General features: G+C 46.0%; 1 protein-coding gene across 1 annotated transcript in view; it reads left to right on the top strand.

Annotated features, from left to right (window-relative positions):
* Nucleotides 1-16,958, top strand: part of LOC147717789 (complement factor B-like) — a 321,681-nt gene that overhangs the window by 190,595 nt on the left and 114,128 nt on the right. Inside the window, exon 12 of the mRNA XM_086924574.1 lies at nucleotides 14,672-14,792. Coding sequence (XP_086780700.1) covers nucleotides 14,672-14,792 — 121 coding nt within the window. The remainder of the gene's footprint in view (nucleotides 1-14,671; nucleotides 14,793-16,958) is intronic.

The raw sequence follows: 16,958 nt of genomic DNA, 5'->3' as shown, positions 1-16,958 counted from the left end.
TTGAATTTTGTTCTGCTGGACACTCTCAGCCAGTGTAGATTTCTAAGATGGTCTGTCATCCTCGTACTACCTGGGAGATTGAGGAGCATTCTGGCCGTGGAATTTTGTACTACTTGTAGTTGGTTCAGGGTTCTCTTCGTAGCTCCTAAAAATAGTACATTACCGTAGTCTAATCTAGACGTAATCAATGCCTGTATAACAGTCCTCTGGGCCCCCTCTGGCAATTGCCACAATATTTTTCTTAGCCATTTAAGGATGAGAAAACATGTGGAGGCCGTTTTGGCTGTATGTGTCTGCATGGACAGTTTGTCATCAATTATATTCCCTAGATTACATGCGGATTGAACAGCGGTAGGGGTGGCGCCCATTTCCGCGGGCCAGTGCGTTGGGCCCCAGAGATTCTTTTGATTGCCAAAAATGAACAGCTCAGTTTTTTCCCCCATTCAATTTTAGTTTTTTAAAGTGGAGCCAATTGGCCATTTTGAATAGTCCTGTTAGAAGGGGAGAGATGTCAGATTTTTCTGAAGATGTGAGGGAGAACACAAGTTGTGTGTCGTCAGCATATGAATAGATGGTAAGATCCATCTCTTCTGCTATGTTAGCTAGGGGCGTGACATGCACATTGAAAAGGAGGGGGCTCAATATAGAGCCCTGGGGTACTCCATAGGGGGACGTATGTACTTCAGACCGGTTGCCTTTGGAGAAGACATGATAAGTGCGGTGCAGGAAAAATTGCTCCAACCATTTTAATGCTTTCCCTCTAATACCAATGTCTTCTAGGCACTTGATGAGGGTGGTAAGGCATATGGTGTCGAATGCGGCACTCAAATCCAGAAGGATGAGTGCCGCCGTGCCTCCCTTGTCCAGTTCTTGTCGAATGACCTCAGTAACCCCAAGTAGGGTGGACTCAGTGGAGTGACCTTTTCTAAAGCCTGATTGTGAGTAGAGAAGCAGATTATTGTTATTGATAAAGTCTGATAACTGCTTGTTGACGTGTTGACCCTGTAACACTTTCCCCTGTAACACTTTCAGATATCCATGATTTGTTGTATTCTCTTGATCAATAAAGCCCAAATGTTCAAGTGACTCAGTGATAGCCCTGAAACTTTAAAACTAGTTCTGACCCTCCATTGCATCACCCACAATACCTGTTGTATGTTTTGGTATATAGTGGCACAGTCCTTTGAGGCGAGAGAATTACAGCTTGGGTGTTTGAAGAACAGACAATGGAAGAACAAGCAGCAGAGCACAGTACAGGCTCAAAGGCAAAGATACAGTGATGAGTGACAGAAAAAGAAGGTGGGGTCTAAGAGTGTAGTTGGACTCTTACTGGGTCATGACATAGTGTACTTTAAAGACATGTCTTCTTCGCTTTATTAATTTGGTGCTTTCCCTTCATCTTCAGGTCTCAAACTTTTCTCCAGCACAGCGGGGTTTAATATAATTTGGACTCAAGAATCCCTTCTGTGTAACCCTGATGGGGGTGACAAATGCAAAAACAACAATTGATGGACAGAATGCAGAACAATGTCATTCATTCACACCAGTACAAAGACCTGGGCCTAAATCCATCGTTTATTTGCTCACCATGCCATTCTAGTTTGAACCCAGCCATATGCAAATCGACACTGTGCCCCATGGGAACAGTCCAGCCCGAACTGCCAAGCCAGGTCCTCCCTGGACTGGAAACAAGCATCCTAGGACCGGTTTTGGGTTTTCAGCCCTCATCACCCGAGTGGGATGGGTATGCTCACACGTGAGTCCCATGCTCTCCACACCACCGGTCCTAGGATGCTTGATTCCGGTCCAGGAAAGACATGGCTTGGCAGTTCGGGCTGCACTGTTCCCATGAGGTACAGGGTCAAGGTTGATTTGCATATGGCCATGTCTGAACTGGGGTGGTGTGGGGGGCAACAAAAACGATGGATTTAGGCCCAGATCTCCGCAATGAGGTGAATGTATGACATTGTTCTGCATTCTGTCCATCAACTGTTGTTTTTGCATTTGTCACCCCGAGTGGGATGGGTATGCTCAGACGTGAGTCCCATGCTCTCCACACCACTGGAGTCAAGCTATCCTGGCTGAAGAGGCTGATAGCCAGAAACAGGTCCTAGGATGCTTGATTCTGGTCCACGAAAGACATGGCTTGGAAGTTCGGGCTGGACTGTTCCCATGAGGCACAGGGTCAAGGCTGATTTGCATATGGCCATGTCTGAACTGGGGTGGTGTGGAGTGCAAAATAACGATGGATTTAGGCCCAGATCTGTGTACTGGGGTGAATGTATGACATTGTTATGACATTGTTCTGCATTCTGTCCATCAACTGTTGTCTTTGCATTTACCCTGAAGAGGGTTACACAGCAGGGATTGTTGAGCATATCACTTTGCAGAGTGCTCTCCTTCTCTTATCTGCCTCCAAGTGTTTTATGGACAGGGTCCCAGACACCTTCAAGGAATTTTCAAAGACCTTTTGCCCCTACCTGCCACCAGTCTGGTTGTTACATAACAATGGGGTATACCCAGTACCCAGTTGGACCTGGGCTGATAATGGTACATCACAGTCTGGACACAGCAACAGGTTCTCATAATATAATATGCACTTTTGAGGTTTTCCAATCCAATCCAAATGACTTTATTTTGGCCACTAGGGCCATCAAAGTACAGTTCACAGTAAACAAGTATAATACATTTCGAAGTTAAAGATTATACATTTCTAAAATTCATATATTAAGCAAGTCATCCAGTGGACATACACAAGTTAAAAATCTCACAAATAGTAAAAAAAAAAGCTCATGATACAATCATCAGCCAATTAAAAAGATAAATGATAGAAGTAGCCGACTAGGGAAAGCAGCACTCAAGGATTAATACACAGCTAAAAATGTGAGACTACAGCACTAAACCCAGAGCATGCATATAATTAACAAACCTATCTAAATTCAGTGCATTTCTACAGCCCCATGGTTCTGCTTTAGAATAGCTCTTCGAATGTGCCACATGCTATTTAAAAATCGAGATACAGCAAAGACTATTGGTGGATGAGTGTCATACTTTAAAACCCTGTAGGCCTCTGTACAGCACGCAAAGCTTAAGTTCTTGAAGAGTTGTATTAACTAGCGCTTGCGCATCAACTGATAGCCTGGACAGAGAAACAGAACATGTATTTCGGACTCCACCTTATAATTACACCTGTCACCCCTTGGTGATGGGGTTTAGCTCTATCCTCAGCATTTGTTTACCATTAGCAGAGACTCAACCAGCTCAGACAATGGGTTATAGGAGATGAGAACCCATCTCATGCTGGGTACAAAGGTTATGTATGGATCTTTAATGGAATGGTGATCTCTTCAGGAGAACTAACAGGACCATCGAGTGACTTCTCCAGTATTAGGGTGTCTTTCATAGATTCACATGCTTGAATAATTCCCCGTTGTCGAAGTGGGAGTCCCACAGTACATAAAATAGTAGTAAGAAACATATATACATAAAGTACATATACATATGTAAATATATAAATAAAAATATATACATTAAAAAATATATATAAAGATATAAGATTTTTCATAAAACTTCAAAGTACCATAGAACAGCATTGACTCATTGAAAGCATTAAGGGAGTGTCACTTTACTAACATATCGTTGTCATTATTTGGTCCATATTCCAGCCAATCAGGCTGTAGCACCCTCTAGAACCTTCTGCTCAGAAGCTCAGGCCCTCAGATTTTCTACCGCACGTCGTGTGAAGGGAGTCTTCCTGGTTCTGCTCAGTTTGTTCTTCTTCTAATCTTCAAAATCTTCTACAATATGTCTTCTTCAAAAAAGTCTTTGTTCCGGCCGTGTGCTGCCTATGGAAAACTTCACCTTTTTTCTGAGGACCCTCATAAGAAATGCATCTATTGCTTATATCCGGATCATGAGGTGAGGAATTGCAAGTTGTGCAGGACTTTTTCAACAAAGACTTTAAAGGATAGAGAGGCCCGTCTCCTTCTGTGGCTACAGAAGTTGAAGACTTCAGACAACCCTGTGTCTGACGTGGAGAGTGTGTCTTCCCATTATTCGAAGACCTCTCTTAAACGTGGGTGTGAGACTGAAATTCCTTCTCCTTTTTTCAAATAGAAGTAGCTGTCTGTGGATCAAAATCCAGTTTCCCTACGGAGTCTGCCGGCAACCAAGACTACGGGACCTAGTTATCTGGAGTCGCAGACTCCTGCTGTGCTCTTTTCCTCTAAAAAAGGTGCCAGCCCTTCGACGGGCTCGTCAACGACGACTAAAACCGTCGACGCCATCTCCACATCGACAACCACCTGCTCTATGTCGACGAAAATTACATCTTCTGCCTCGTCACGGACAGTTCTGGAGGTTGGACATATCTCGTTGACGATAAAGATCACTTCAAAAAAGACCATGTTGTCGACGGCTCCTCAAAAACAACACTCGTCGACGAAGACATTGTCGACGCGTACTTCGTCGTCGACGCTAACATCTTCGTCGATGAAGATCTCATAGTCAGCAAGTACCTCATCGCTGGCAGTCTCGTTGGCGGTATCCTTGCTGTCGACGGTGGCTCCGTCGACGTCGAAGACCTCGTCGACGCCAGCATACTCTTCTTCAACGCCAGTTCCATCGTCGTCGACAAAGACCTCGTCGACGACAATGACGACGAGCACGTTGACGGGACCGTCGACGGTGCATTTTTCGTTGGCGACTGCAACCACCTTCACAGTGGCAACAGCTACAACCGCTGTCTCTTCCCAAAAACGACGACCAGTGCCACTGGTTTTGAGCCCTTTGCAGCCTTCCGCAAGGCTGCCTGCTCAACTGTTTGCGACCGCAGATGAGGATGCCTCCGACGGATCTGATTCAGATGACAACTTTCGGGCTGCACATAGCCTGTCGGAACTACATATAAAATGCCAGGACTATGATGATGATGATGATCTTGAGTCTCATGTCTCCATTGCAGATAATGATGATGACAATGATGGCGATCAAGGAGTTCCTATGGCTCAGTTGCCAATTTCATTAATATCAAACCTGCAATATATGCTGGAAGACTATAATCGTCGCTTTCCATCCTCTACACAGACCTCTCCACCGCCAACATCGACACCAGTATCAGTTCCGGTTGCACCGGTTCAGTCTCCAGTTCCTCAGGACACTGATGAGGATGATCATAATATGGACCAGGATGATGACGCTGTTCTCACAGATTGGGACAATTATCAAGCTCATACTCCGGATTCCCCTCCTGCATCTCCTCCAGTGGATATAGGAGGGTTCCACCTCTTAATGGAAAGGGCGGCAAAACGTTTTCACTTGCCTTTGGTCACCAGGTAAGAGGATTGCTTCCTCTACGATTTCAAGAATCAACCTTTGAAACAAGTACACGCCATACCAATTATAGACTTTATTTGGCAAGAAGGTCTGAAACTTATGCAGCGCCCCAATTCAGTTCCGGCTGTATTGCCACGCCTCGACAAAAAATATAGGTCACCTGACAACTCACCTGCCACGCCTGGATACCAGCGGGAAAAGGTTTTCCACCATGTCTGCGACTACAGTAAGGGCGGCAAATTTCTTGGTCATCCTGGGACGGTATGACCGACAGATGTGGTCAGAGATGTCTGCATTTCTTGACCTTATTCCTGAATCATTCAAGGCGTAAGCCCTGAAGATCCTTCAGGAGGGCGAAAGAATTTCATCTGAAATTATAGACTGCGCTATTGCCATTTCCTCTATAGGATTCAGACAGCTGTCAGGAGCTGCAGTCTTGAGGAGGCAGGGCTGGCTGAAGGCCACAGCCTTTTGACCTGAGGTTAAGGCCAGAGTATTTGACATGCCTTTTGATGGGGAATCCCTCTTCGGCAAACATGTGGATGACGCCTTGGAGTTCATCAAGAAGGATACGAACAATGCCCGTGCCTTAGGATCTCTCCAGTATCGGAAAAGGCCATTTCGTGGAGCGCGCGGTCGAGGCTCCTCATCCTCCTTTCGGGACTCTTCCTCTCAATACCGCTACTATAACGACAACAGACAGCGTTACTCGAATCAGAATCAGCCAAGACAAACTGATTCTAGACAGTACAGGAGAAAATCGACATACAGGGAGGCAATTCCTCTAAAAAGCAATGACTTTTTAAAACTCAAGTCTGACCGGGACGCCGCTACGAGCCTTATTATGAAAACGAAGCACCCGACTACAGGTGCTCATTACCACGAACACCGCGTTACACTACGGACCGGTGTCCTCTACAGCTTCATTCTATGCCCGTACTGGAGTTGGATATCAGAAAGAGAAAAAAGAAATTTTCCTTGGGGACCATTAGACTCCCTGACGAACGCTCGTCCAACCTCGAACAATCATTATATCAAGTCCCTGAGTACTCTGAAAACTGCTGGATTTAATATTGGGATACCTACTGGGCTGACCTATTCGAATCCAATGTGAATACCACCTCTGAATAAACGAAGGTTACATGCCTTTGAGGAACTAGTGCCATTTGCTGTCTGATCCACATGGTGGGTCCGAATAGGTTGACAACTTCAAATTGAATCAATTCGCCCTGACGAAGTTCCACAAGGCAAATGGAACGAAACGCGTTGGCTGTGCCTATATTTGACAAAAACTGCTAAATAAAGAAGAAGATATACAATATACTATTCTTCCTTTGGACTCTAATTGTGTGCACCTTCCATTTTATGTTTTTGTATCTCTGACTTTTCAAAACTCAAGTCTCATCCTTCCTCGAAGATTAGAGGTCGAATCTCTCAATACTCCTTCAACTGGTCAAAAATAACGTCAGACCGTTGGGTCTTGGACGTAGTTTCAAAGGGCCACTCACTAGAATTTGTCAAGTTTCCTCCCAACCGCCCTCTGAAAGATCCCCCTCTGGGACATTTGAATGAACTGTTTGCACAAATTACTGTTATGATCCAAAAAGGAGCTGTCGAAGTGGTTCCCCAATCACAACAGGAGACAGGTTTTTATTCCCGATTTTTTTCTTATCAGAAAGAAATCAGGAGAGTGGCGCCCGATATTGGACCCAAGAGCACTCAACAAGTACATCAAGTCTCACACCTTTTACATGCTGACTCTGTCATAAATCTTACAGTTCCTAAATCCCAGCGAGTTCCTCTCTACAATCGACCTCCAAGACGCATATTTTCATGTGCCAATACACCAGAGACACAGAAAATACCATTGCTTCAAAGTAGGCTCAAAGCACTTTCAATTCAAGGTCTTACCTTTCGGCCTTCGTTCTGGTCGACGAGTATTTACAAAGATCATATCCCTGGTGGCAGCTTATCTACGCCTGCAAGGCATACAAATTTACCCCTACTTAGGCGACTCCCTGATAAAGGCTCCAACCTTTCTCGCAGCAAGACAACACACTCAAACTTGCCTGTCAGTCTTCAGGAACTTAGGTCTTTCAATCAATCACGAAAAATCACATGTCCTTCCGGAACAGAAAAAAGTTTTTCTGGGAGCACAAGAAGCTGGAGAGAGGGTGAGACTGACAGAATCCAACATTGCAGAACTCAAGCTTGCGCAGAAGACCCTGACTTCGCAAGTAGGAGACCTTACAGATAGAGTCCACATGCTGGAGCGGAGAGCTGAGGATGCAGAAGGACGAGACAGGAGGAACAACATTAGGGTCCTTGGCCGGTTGGAAGGGGTGGAGGGTAGCGACATGGTGACCTTCTTGGAACAGTGGCTCCGAACTGTGGTTGCATCTGAGGGCCTGCCGACATTTTATACCCTTGAGAGAGCGTACCGAGTGACAGCTAGGCCGCTGGTCCCTGGCCAACTTCCACGCCCAGTAGTGGCCAAGCTCCTCCATTCAAGGATAGAGACACCCTCTTACAAAAAGATCGGACCGAGGGTCCATACACTGTGGACAATATTAGAGTCTCCATTTTCCCTGATACGTGCTGGAGGTTCAAAAAAGGTACTGATATTTACTGCCTGATTGTGTATACTCCTCGATGGGAAAGCACACTTCTGTGATGATCCAAAGGCAGCGTGGGAGTGGGTAAAAGCATACAGAACTGGGGCTCCCCAGGCAGCACAAGAAAGTATGGCATTGCCACAAGTCCAAGAACCCAGGAAAAGATTCAGGAGGTGCCCACGGCAGGGTGCCCCAAAGAAGCCGGCCTCTTCACAAACCGAAAGGGAGAGAGCGGAGGCGCTACAGGCAGTGGCGGCAATTATGCAAAACAGGAAAACCTCTTCAGAGGCCGGGACTCGCTCCTCGAGGGAGACTGAGGGGATTGAATCAGACTCTTCTCGCAGCAATAGTGTATCACTGCAAGTGGTGACCCCGAAGACGGCAGACAAGATTATTTCATGATGGGGCTGGCCTCTGAACTTTGTGGGCTCCTTGGGGGCGGGAGGCCTCGACGAATTGCCAGGGACCAGAACTGGTCCGACCAGATCAGGGCCAGTGCGCCATGTGCAGTTTTCCTGTTTTCGATTACATCTCTGATCTTGCCACACCTCCCTGAGACAAGGGGTACAAAGGGAGAGGGGAAGGCTAGTTGGCTTCTGGCATGGTTAATTAAACCAGAGACCTGTGGGTTACTGATCACACAACTGCGGGTGGAGACAGGTGACTTAGTTTATAACCCTGACGCAATTAATGCTTCATTTCAAGAATACTACTGGAGGTAGTATGCTGTGCCTGCAGCAGTTCATCCATCACTCATTAGAGACTTTCTAGATCCCCAGGAACTTCGGACTGTAGATCAACAGACGCAGGAAGAATTGGGGGCCCAGTGACCCACAGGAAGTCAATGCGGCTATGGTGCCTGGTAAACGGCTGGGGCCCGACGGCCTCCCGGCGGAATTCTACAAAAGATATGCTGCCAGTCTAGCACTGCAACTAGAGACCTTATATGCTGAATCACGAGCTCTGCGAGTTTCCTGAATCTACCCAGAATGCGCTAGTGATTCCCCTCCCTAAATCTAAGGAGATAGGTGCCAGGGTGGTGGATTTTAGACCCCTCAATTTATTTATTTATAAAGTTTTATGCTCAATTTAGATTTCAAAATCCTTAGTAAGGTTCTGGAGTGCAGGCTACTCCCTCACATGAAATCCCTTATCCACCCTGACCAAAACAGTTGTATCCCCTCCTGTAACACCTCTTATAATCTCTACAGACTCTAATCTGTCCTTTACCACACGGAAGCGACATCCAAATAGCAGACTGCAGTGCTGTCAATCGACCTGGAAAAGGCCTTTGACATGGTTAGCTGGGAGTACCTGTTTGAAATAATGCTGCGTATGGGCCTTGGGAGTAGCTGGGTGAGGTGCGTACGGCTCCTCTATGCATCCCCACAGCGAGGGTCAGGACGGGCAAAACGATACCCAACCAATACAAGATTTCCCGGGGAACTTGAAAGGGTGCCCTCTCTTGCTCCTACTCTTTGCTCCAGCAATTGAACCACTTCCTGAGAGGGTTTGATTGGGTGGTGAAGGGATAGGTCTCAGGATGGGTGAGTGGGTTCATACCATTTCCCTTTCAACAGACAACTTGTTGATTGACCTGGAAGAGGCAGTGAGGGGCACTGCCTCGGCTATGCAGCTCCTGGAGAGTTTTGGACAGTTATCGAGCCTCCAGATTAGCAAAACCAAGACGTACCTATTCCCTGTGGTGGGTCCTATACCCAGGCTTGATGCCTTTACAGCAGACATTCACTGGACCCCCTCTCATGCAAATACCTGGGTATCCATATCTTCCATTCCATGGAAGATCTGAGGGAAGGAAATCTGAACAGGGCTTTACGATCTCTTAGATCTAGATCCTGTGTTCTCTTCTGGCCCTTCCTGCAGTTGCCTATTATGACTTGGATTTCCCTATCTAAAATGGTTATGCTACCCTGACTATTATATTTCTTTATTGATCTCCCAGTCCTAATGCCCCCAATAGGGTTCCGCTCATTGAACTCCCTACTGCGAGACCTGGTGTGGGGAGACGGGTGACGGAGGGTCTCATTGAAGACATTATAATGTCTTATGACAGCAGGCGGGTTGGGGTACCGAACTTCGAGCTCTATATTTTGGCTGCCCAACTGCAATGGCTGGCACAATGGTTAGAGAGTGTGAACAAGGAAGACATCTGTCTGACGGAACCTGATATCTGTCTTAGCCCATTGCTGGCAAAATTATTAGACCAGCAATGTCTGCCCCACACTGCTCGTTATTGCAATGCACAGCCTTGCAGACCTGGAAAGATGCCTGACCAAGATGCAGAGAACCCAGAGATACATCCCAATGCTGCCCCTAATGGGACTGCCCCATGGAGACACTAAGAGAATATTCACTGCCGAGCAGTTGGCGCCCTGGACGGAGGCAGGGTTGGAGAACGTTGGGGATTGCTACCTGGTATAAACACTGATCCCATTCGAGGAATTGGTGGACAGTTGCGGGCTTCCCCCGGGGCAGTTTCTGTGGTATGAAGCCTTGGCTCACACCTTCGGGCAACTATGGGGAGGGAGGAGGCAGGAGCCTGAGAAATGTGTTGCATTTGTTGATTTCCCAGGGCTCTAAGGAACACCAAGTGAAGTGGTTCTATGCTACCCTGATCACAGTGTCCCTCAACCCCTCACGCGAGATGCGGGGCAGGTGGGAGAAGATTGTGGGTGGAGAACTCACAGATGTAGAATGGAGTGAAATCTTGTAGTCCCCCAAGGTCTCCCGCAATACACGCTTGAAATACATACAATTCAATGTCATACATAAACAAAAAAATCTTTCGGTACTTCTCTGATTACACTTTGGTGTTGTTCTGGATCTATCAAATTAACTACTTAATTACTGTGTTTTTAATGACTTTAATAAGACTTGGTTCATGTCATAATGATGTATATGTTGCTTTCTTTGGGTTGCAGCCCTGATGAAGTCATTTAGCTCGGATTAGTGCTTGACGAAACACGTGTTGGCTGCTTTAATGTATATAACGGCTGCTTTAATGGATATAACGGCAGTTTTGTGGATATAACAGACTTTAATTTTGGATTTTCTGATATCTGATGGAAATAAAAGGAAAAATCGTTTTGGACAAAAACTTGAGTGGAAGAATTTGAATCCCGGACAACATAGAAAACGGATTTGTGAAGTGAAACCTGTTTTGAGACTTAGGATTTATATTGATATCTCTTACTTGTTGTGTTTATTTTGCTATAACTGTTTACTTCAAGTGTATTACTATTAACAAATAATTTTTCTTACTTTGATAAGTGCTCAGGGAGAAAAACCTCTTTTCAATTTCATACATATAACTTATATCACACCTCACTGCCTCAACGTCACATATGAGGGAAATACAGAAGTGCCCAAGATGTTCTCAAATTGATGGAGATTTCATACATATGACATGGGAATCTAAGTGCATACGCCCTTTTAGGGAAGCAATCCTAGCCAAGATTAAAGACGCCCTGGGATGGGAATTGGACCTCACAGTGCCGGTGTGCCTAGTGGACTCTTCCCCCGGCCACCTAAACGTAAGGTTGGGAACAGGTTGATAGACTTAGCCATGATATTAGCCAAACGAAGAATAGCAATAGCATAAAAATCAATGGCTGGACCTCAAGTTGCAAGTTGGAATCGCGACGTGATCGGCACATATTTAATATCTTGGCTCCCACACAATAACATAAGTTCATTCCCCTTTATCACCATATACCATGTCCATCTCACTCCCTTCCCACCAGCTTATTCCACTAAACATTAAACATAGAGCCTCCAGTTATCACAAGAGCAAGACAAGCAAGCTCTGTTATCACAAGAGCAAGACAAGCAAGAACTTTATACACAAGTCAGGAAATGACAATTCCACTGTCGGCCATGGAGAACTATACATCTTGAGGCATGCCAGACCAAACACTGGTTCGATTATATAACTGTAACGGTCTAGATGTTGAGAGGATATCAACACAAGACCTCTGGCCCGGAAGGGCCTGCACACTATGTAGCACTCTCTGGCCTGGCGTGGCCCAAGAGCATAAATAAACGGGCAGAGGTAGCTCGGGACTTCCGGCACACATCAATGAACCAGTGGCCTGTGTTTGCCTATGCATAGGCCACTGCACGCCTCAGTGAGCAGCACTACACTGGCGACAAGGGTGGGCGTCCATCGTTCACGTACCGCTGAGAGCCCCTGCCTGTCGGCCTCACCGAGCAAAGAACGACGTTGTCGCTGCAGGTGCGAGAGACACACGCTGCATTCCTCTGGCCCCCTGCAGAAGCAGTCGCATCGAGCCTCAAGGGTGAACGAGGCACTATTGCTGTGTCGGATATGGTGCCAGGAGACATCAAGTCTACCTGCCCGGACCTGCATCAAGACGGTCCCGCGAGGTACCGAGCGCTGCCTGCCCCGTCTGGCTTGCCTGACTCACACACATGCCGCCCGCACATAACGGCCGAGTGCATACAGAGAAGGCCCGGGTGAAGCCTGCTGCTGCACGGGCTGATGCGCACGTGTGTTAAGTCGTCCCCATGCTGAGCTTATTCATCACTGCCAGTGCAGTGCCTCGACCGCCAGAGGGCACGAGGAAGGCCTTCTCTTGCTGCTGACACTCCTTGCAGCCAGTAGCCCCACCTCACCTGTATGGCAGTCAGCTATAGGGGCACTACTTTCCCTGCCAGTGGTTCAGCAGATCACCCAGGCAGCACCTCTAACCCCCACCTGACACAAGAACCAAAAGTCTCACTCCTGCCTGACCCCTAAAGGACCACCAAGGAGTGAGGAAGTGCACACCAGAGCAGAGCTCAGCTACCACAGCGACACTTCACCCTAGAGCACAGCCTCCAAAGTGCTACAGTGATGTAGATACAGCGGCAGGCACACGGTGCATGTACAACCATGACGGTCGAGGCTGCGCAGAATGCGCCACACCACCTACCACCTGCCGAACAAACGGGGCGACAAGCTGTTCATCCTACGTCACAGCACTCCCAGATCAATGCGCTGCCCCCTTTGAGCGGGTTTATAGACACGGCCACAGCGTCTCCCAGATGGACAATCTGGATAAGCCGGTCTGGAAAACTATTTTACGGCGACGCGGGAGACGGACAGCGCAGTAAAGAGGTCTCTGTTATTACACTTCACGGGGGGAGGAGATCTATAAGCACATACCCAACACTGGGGCACCAATTGACTACGATGCAGCAGTCAGGGCCCTGAATGCACATTTCGATCCCCAATTGAACCCGTATTATGAAAGATTTAAGCTGTGCCAAGCATGCCAGAGGGAAGGGGAGTCTATGGACGCATTCCATGCGTGGCTATGTGAACTGGCGTTTGCAAAAGAAACAATTGATGGACGGAATGCTGGACAATGCAAACATTCACCCCCAGTCACAAGGATCTTGGTTAAATCCATCATTTTTTTGCTCACCACAACACCCCAGTTTGGACCCAGCCATATGCAAATCAGTCTTGACCCTGTTCCTTGTGGGAACAGTCCAGCCCAAATTGCCAAGCCAGGTCCTCCCTGGACCGGAAACAAGCATCCTAGACCGGTTTCGGGGTTTCACTCCTCTTCAGCCAGGATAGCTTGATTCCAGTGGCACTGTGAGCCCAGGACCCACGTCTGGGCATACCTGGCGCACTTAGGGTGAGAAAGCAAAAGACGCACAATTGATGGACGGAATGCAGAACAAATCAGAACATCCACCCCCAGTCAAGAGATCTGGGTTAAATCCATCATTCTTTTGCTCACCATGCCACCCCAGTTTCGACCTTTGTTATATGCAAATCAGTCTTCTGGTGAAACAACTTATGACAAGGACAGAAAAGGTGATCATTTTATACATGAACTTGAAAAATGTCTTGGTGTTGAGGAATCCTCTCTGTTTGAGTAGAAAATAAAACTTGGACGATAAACAGAATTGCGGGTGCTGAAGAGCTGGTGGCCTTAAAGGGGCAGCAGTTAATTACTAATGCTGACTCTCCAAGAGTGTTTTTAGTGTAAGACACTATGAAATGATTTTTATTATTGATTTTAAAATAAATGTGTTTCATTATACTACGTTATTTTAAAGGTGTTGTGAGATCTCGCTGGAAATTCATCAATATCCTACCTGTTTTATATACGATATATATATCCCTGATTGATAACATAACCTTTATCATGAACCTGTAATGCCTAGTCAGTATGATGTATCCAGGCCGGTCCTACAACTTCTGGGGCCCCTGGCGAAAGGGAAGATGTGAGGCCCCTCTAATTTGCTTGTTACATCACAAAACGTGACATCACAGAAAGTGACATCGCAGGGCTATTAATCTTATTTCTCATCACTGAATAGACCTAATGTGGATGTCAGTAACATGGAGAAAAGGATAAAAATACAAATGAAATAAGTTCATGTATTTCAAAACTGTATTAAATGGCTTACATTGGATGGAAAAGCTAGGTGCAGGTCTCACAAAGATGCAGTCTACGCTTTGAGAATGTGAACTATCCAGGACGTAGGGGTAATCTGGATTGAGCGCCATGAAACCGTTTGGTGACCGTGCGCGGTAAAAATGATTTTAACATAACATAACATTATACAAATATACTGCAAAGACAGGCCAAACACAAGGTGTGCAGGTGGTCAAAAAGTGGACAGTGGGAATCAGTACTGTTGGTGCCTTTGTAACTCATACCTTCTCTCTTTCTCAACAGCGAGGTGGAGGTGTAGAAAAATGCCAGGGTTCCGTGCTAAGCCCTCATTTTATTCTGACGGCAGCTCACTGCTTCAATATCGACGACCAGGCACATCAAATCAAGGTGCAGACAAATGATGGTAAGTGAAACAATTTAAATGCCTGCCATCTTTGTGTTATTCTTGTGTAAGGATTCATTTAGTGAGAACCATGTTACCGAGCAGCAGATCACAGTGCAGTAGAGGGTGTATATTGTAGTTGTGAAAGGGGAAGGTGAGATTGGGGTCAAGAATGGAGGGGCGAAAAGGAGATAAGTCAAAAAGACTGGTTTAAAGATTGGTCATATTTGATAGTACTTCTGCCATTTAATTTTTTTTATTGTTAATTTGGCCCACTTCCTTTGTTCTTCATAGTATAGTGGGCCTGACCGATTTCCACTGGTTTATTTCACTTGTTTTAGGGTAAACATCTTTCACTTTATTTTAAGTGCCATTGCTTCCTTTGATTACTTTCCCACCATTCACCTGCTTCATTTTAATTTTCTAGATTGGAACATCTAGATTCCATTTTGTTTTAGGTTGGTTTAGTTGTTTTAGTTCTGTCATTTTGGGCCAGATGTATCAAGCCTTTTTGTGTTCGGAAACGGGCAGATTTGCAGAATGGTGTATTTCAGTGGATTTTCGTTTTTTAGCATTCTTACTTCTCATTCCAACATCTAGCTATGTCACTTTAACCTTTAGTTTGAGTTTGGTACTTACATTTATATCTATATAAATGAAAATGTAAATGTTCTTTTGTTCAAAATCGTAAATCACCGATTGCTTTGAAATTTGGACACAACTTTGGATTCGAATACGCACGTGTTTTTATATACACAATGTAGGATTTGAATACGCATGAGTAGAATTTGCGCGTGTTTTTAATCAAAAGCCCGAACAGACACATAAAAATGTCAATGTTCGTTTGTTCAAATCTTAAATCTCCGAAAGGTCTTCACCGATTGCTTTGAAATTTTGACAACACGTTGGATTCCATTAAGCGCGTATTTATATATACACAACATTGGATTTGAATACGCGTGTGTCCAATACGCGCATGTTTTTCATCGAAAGGCCGAACAGACCCTACTGATTCGGTTGCTGCGCAACAACTACAATGGACGCATAGAGACAATAGTCTACATATATTAGGATGGACAGTTGGTGTCAGGATGGCAGACCAGGAAGTGGGTGGAGGGAGGGGGGAGGAGTTGGTTCACTTTGCAACATTAAGAAAGGACGCATAGAGACAATAGTCTACATAGATTAGGATGGACAGTTGGTGCAATGATGGCAGACCGGGAAGTGGGTGGAGGGAGGGGGTAGGAGTCGGTTCACTTTGCAACATTAGCGCGTGTTTATATATACACAACGTTGGATTCGAATATGCACGTGTACAATACGTGCATGTTTTTAATCGAAAGGCCGAACAGACCCTAGCGATTTGCTTGCTGCGCAACGACTACAAGGGACACATACAGACAATAGTCCCAAAAACATATTGTTTACCACACGCATTGTGAAATTAAACATATTAGAAATGTGCGCTTACTCTTTTCTTTCTCTTCCATTTAACCAGACAGAGCCACAGCAACACGTGGCCGGGTACAGCTAGTATATATATATATATATATATATATATATATATATATATATATATATATATATATATATATCACTGCTGGTTAGTTATACAGTTATAGTTAAGTCTTCTTTTCCATAAACAGAGCACTTTTTGGTTTGCTAATGACTTTGGTGCCGTCCATCCCCTTAGAATTTGGACCCAACTATAGGGTCACCAGGGCCCAAGAAGGCTTGGTGAAGGGGCTGCACACCTCTTCCTCTGTTCAATTTTATTTGACCCTGGTGGAGGGGGCCTTTTAAGGCTGGTAGAGGGGGCCACAAAGCCCCCTCCTCTTTTTATTGGAATTTGGCCCTGTTGGATGGGGTCCCCTGGGACAATTAAGGCTCAGGAAAGGGTCTGCACATACCCCTCCCCTTAATATATGTTTTGGCCCAGGGGGATGTAGTCCCCAGGGCTAGAAGGCCAACCCTACGCAGCACACTTCAAAGGCTGTGCACAGCGTGGGGTTGGTAGCCTGCTGGGGGGCTGGCCACAAGGCCTGGCAGCAGGCCAAGCCTTGTGGCTAACTCCCCACTGTGCAAAGTCAATGTCCTTGCGCTGCGAGGAGTTGGCTGCCCCGGGTTACTGCCTGCGGGAACCTTTACGCAGGGCCTGGCTGCAAGAATATGTGCTGCAGGGGGTTG

Source organism: Lissotriton vulgaris, chromosome 5, assembly GCF_964263255.1.
Source record: "Lissotriton vulgaris chromosome 5, aLisVul1.2, whole genome shotgun sequence".
NCBI classification, from domain to species: domain Eukaryota; kingdom Metazoa; phylum Chordata; class Amphibia; order Caudata; family Salamandridae; genus Lissotriton; species Lissotriton vulgaris.
Note: the sequence above shows the minus strand (reverse complement) of the source record. Positions and strands in the feature narration are given on the sequence as shown.